Raw genomic sequence first — 3,883 nt, 5'->3', positions numbered from 1 at the left:
CTGTTGTGACCTGCAGGACGATGGCTGGCACTGAGAAGATCATAGCCTCATTGAAGATTGGATTAGTATCATCTCTTTTTACGGATGTCTTCTTTTTACTGATCTTCCTGCCGTCCTGGAGCAGGTACACCTTCACAAATGGATCTGTTAATGTGGAAACAGACAGAAATCAGTTCATGATTTTCACACAAAATGTTTTCCAAAGTAGCAGATGTTCCTGGATTCTATTTCTAGAACAACAGTCCAATCAACTAGTTGTTGTTCCAGCACTAATACTAACTCTAACTGATAATCAGTTGATAAAAATATTGAGTCAAGAGAATCTAGCTCAGCTTCACACCTGCTGTGGTCTTTCCGTTAGTCCAGACCAGGTTCTTGGCTTTGGCGATGACCACGGTGAGACGTTCTGCAGTCGGCAAATAACTGAGAGACAACAGGACCTCGCCGACAGCATCCACAGCCTGAAGAGAAACATCAAACCAACTCAAACAAAAAATGGATCAGTTTTTGAACAGCTTCTATGAACTGACCCCTCTGAAAAAATTTGATTGACCACGAATTGAACTTTCTGTTACTGCATATAGTGAGGACATTGTAGAAGAAAATGCACTTTTTTATTGAATTTCATTTTCATTTACCTTGTTGATGTCCTGCAGGTAGAGCCAGGCGTTAAACGGCCGGAACGCCAGATCCAGATCTGACAGTTTGAGTTCTGCTACTCCAGCACTGATGTTCCGTTCATCTGAATCCACACCAAAGGTGGAGAACCGCAGACTGTTCTCCTCCAGATTTACTGAATCCAATGGAATAGAGAAGCGCTCGTCAAACATCACGGTGAAGGCATTTCTCTGGACCTGCAGAAGAGAATAAATTAGAATGAGATGTTTCACTATCACTGATGATATTAAATGGGACATGGGATGACATTTTTACTTTTGCAGCCGGTTTCTACGCAGATAGTTAGCTATTTGAATAAGACCAGCTCCGAACCATATACAAAGTCTATTCACTTGTCTTGTGTAGACACGCCCCAGGGAAGAGAAGGGCGGGGTGAGCAGTAGCTCATTATTATTTAAAGAGACATGCACCGAAATGAGTACCTGTAAACAGACTTGTTTTTGACAAGGTAAAAAGGGTGTTGTTTTACACAACCATTGAGGAATTTTAACCAAAGTATGTTATAGACTTTTCATGAAGACCCTAAAGAATCATACCAACTTGTGTAAAATGGGCATCCGATGTCCCCTTTAATTGGCATTAATGATGTTTATATGGTAATTTCACTTTTAATTATTATTTTACACCCCTTTAAAGATCCTTAAAATTAAATTGGATGTTTTTGTAATTTTAAAGACTTCTCAGTTCTGATTGGCTGACCTATTTGCATATAAAATATTGTTGTTATTGTTAACTAAAACTAAAACTTTCGATTAACAAAATTTTGATTAACAAAAACAATTTTTAACAAAGCATAAATAAAATATAATTATTAGACGAAAAACCTACATTTAAAAACCTTAACTGAGAATTAGAAATGTTAACTTGGTAACTAACTCAAATAAAATAAGTTGAAGTATTAAAATTACTAATAAAAATTAAATTGAGAAATATTAAACAAAACAAAGCTAATCAAAATGACAAACATATATTTAAAAAAAATACTAAAACTGCCAATAAATGATAATTAAAACTGAAAATATAAAAATGAAAGCTAATTCAAAATATTAAAAAAATACTGTAATTGTTTATAAATAAAATAACACGTATATTGTTGCTGAAAACTACATAGACTTTGAAATATGAATGTGTTGATGGTTTTGACATCAATATGTGGCAATTTCTTTTGTAAATTAATCTATTAAACTTTAATATCAAACTGTCAGGAAAAATCCATATTGTTCATGATAAAGCAGGAGTCTTATGGTTTAATACCTGTGTGGCGCCCAGGCTGATCTGCTGAGGGACCAGCGTGACAGTGATGTAGCAGCCCAGGAAGTTCTCCTCCTCCTTCTCCAGCAGGTCTTTACCCTGGTGCAGTGAGACGAGCAGAAGTGAAGCTCGAGTGTCCACCTCCAGTGTGACCTCCAGCTGTCCCACCGTGAACTCGTGCCCGAAGGTTTGAGCGATAGAAGAGATGGAGCACAGCGATTCAGAGGACGCAGAGCGGTTCAGGGTGCCTCCGCACGGATCAAGCTCTCGGCTCATCAACTCCAGTGTTCCCAGATCCCGAAGACCATCTGGAGTGTCCAACAGCTGGAGACTCGGCTTTCTTTCATGAAGACCCTAAAGAATCATACCAACTTGTGTAAAATGGGCATCCGATGTCCCCTTTAATTGGCATTAATGATGTTTATATGGTAATTTCACTTTTAATTATTATTTTACACCCCTTTAAAGATCCTTAAAATTAAATTGGATGTTTTTGTAATTTTAAAGACTTCTCAGTTCTGATTGGCTGACCTATTTGCATATAAAATATTGTTGTTATTGTTAACTAAAACTAAAACTTTCGATTAACAAAATTTTGATTAACAAAAACAATTTTTAACAAAGCATAAATAAAATATAATTATTAGACGAAAAACCTACATTTAAAAACCTTAACTGAGAATTAGAAATGTTAACTTGGTAACTAACTCAAATAAAATAAGTTGAAGTATTAAAATTACTAATAAAAATTAAATTGAGAAATATTAAACAAAACAAAGCTAATCAAAATGACAAACATATATTTAAAAAAAATACTAAAACTGCCAATAAATGATAATTAAAACTGAAAATATAAAAATGAAAGCTAATTCAAAATATTAAAAAAATACTGTAATTGTTTATAAATAAAATAACACGTATATTGTTGCTGAAAACTACATAGACTTTAAAATATGAATGTGTTGATGGTTTTGACATCAATATGTGGCCATTTCTTTTGTAAATTAATCTATTAAACTTTAATATCAAACTGTCAGGAAAAATCCATATTGTTCATGATAAAGCAGGAGTCTTATGGTTTAATACCTGTGTGGCGCCCAGGCTGATCTGCTGAGGGACCAGCGTGACAGTGATGTAGCAGCCCAGGAAGTTCTCCTCCTCCTTCTCCAGCAGGTCTTTACCCTGGTGCAGTGAGACGAGCAGAAGTGAAGCTCGAGTGTCCACCTCCAGTGTGACCTCCAGCTGTCCCACCGTGAACTCGTGCCCGAAGGTTTGAGCGATAGAAGAGATGGAGCACAGCGATTCAGAGGACGCAGAGCGGTTCAGGGTGCCTCCGCACGGATCAAGCTCTCGGCTCATCAACTCCAGCGTTCCCAGATCCCGAAGACCATCTGGAGTGTCCAACAGCTGGAGACTCGGCTTTCGGCTCACAGAGGACGCCCTCCGCTGGTTGGAAGCTGCAACGCGCTGCATGAAAACCAGTAAGCATCATTATTATAAACACAGTATTTTGTTTCCAAAACAAAAGATGATCCTTTATTTGTCATTAGACAAAATTATTGTAATACTTATGTAAATTGTATATATATTGTGTATATACAATTTTTATTATTTAAATAAATTATAAGATTCTCTTTTATTTATTATTATATTAAAATGTTGTGTGTATACACATGCAAGTTAATTTTGTATGTAATATTATATGTAAATATTTCTGGTAAAATAAATATTTTTCCTCTAATTTTCTGTGCCAAAACTTGCACCAGCTTCAAAACCCCTGCTCACTTCATATATGTGGTCTTAATAATAATAAAATGTATATAATGTTATATAATAATAATAATAATAATAATAATATTATATTATAATATTAAATATTATTATTATATGTATGTTTAATGTTATATAATTTATTCATATCAAATTTATTTTTAAGATTTAAGATTTAAATTAT

At 34.8% G+C, this 3,883-nt stretch overlaps 1 protein-coding gene across 1 annotated transcript in view; it reads right to left on the bottom strand.

Annotated features, from left to right (window-relative positions):
- LOC107740705 (synaptotagmin-12-like) overlaps window positions 1–3,883 on the bottom strand; it is a 10,672-nt gene that overhangs the window by 1,945 nt on the left and 4,844 nt on the right. The window contains exons 2-5 of the mRNA XM_016553213.1: window positions 3,016–3,396; window positions 639–854; window positions 341–461; window positions 11–144 (exon numbers count right to left, since the gene is read on the bottom strand). Coding sequence (XP_016408699.1) covers window positions 11–144; window positions 341–461; window positions 639–854; window positions 3,016–3,396 — 852 coding nt within the window. The remainder of the gene's footprint in view (window positions 1–10; window positions 145–340; window positions 462–638; window positions 855–3,015; window positions 3,397–3,883) is intronic.

Source organism: Sinocyclocheilus rhinocerous, unplaced genomic scaffold, assembly GCF_001515625.1.
Source record: "Sinocyclocheilus rhinocerous isolate Xijiao unplaced genomic scaffold, SAMN03320098_v1.1 scaffold6459, whole genome shotgun sequence".
NCBI classification, from domain to species: Eukaryota; Metazoa; Chordata; class Actinopteri; order Cypriniformes; family Cyprinidae; genus Sinocyclocheilus; species Sinocyclocheilus rhinocerous.
Note: the sequence above shows the minus strand (reverse complement) of the source record. Positions and strands in the feature narration are given on the sequence as shown.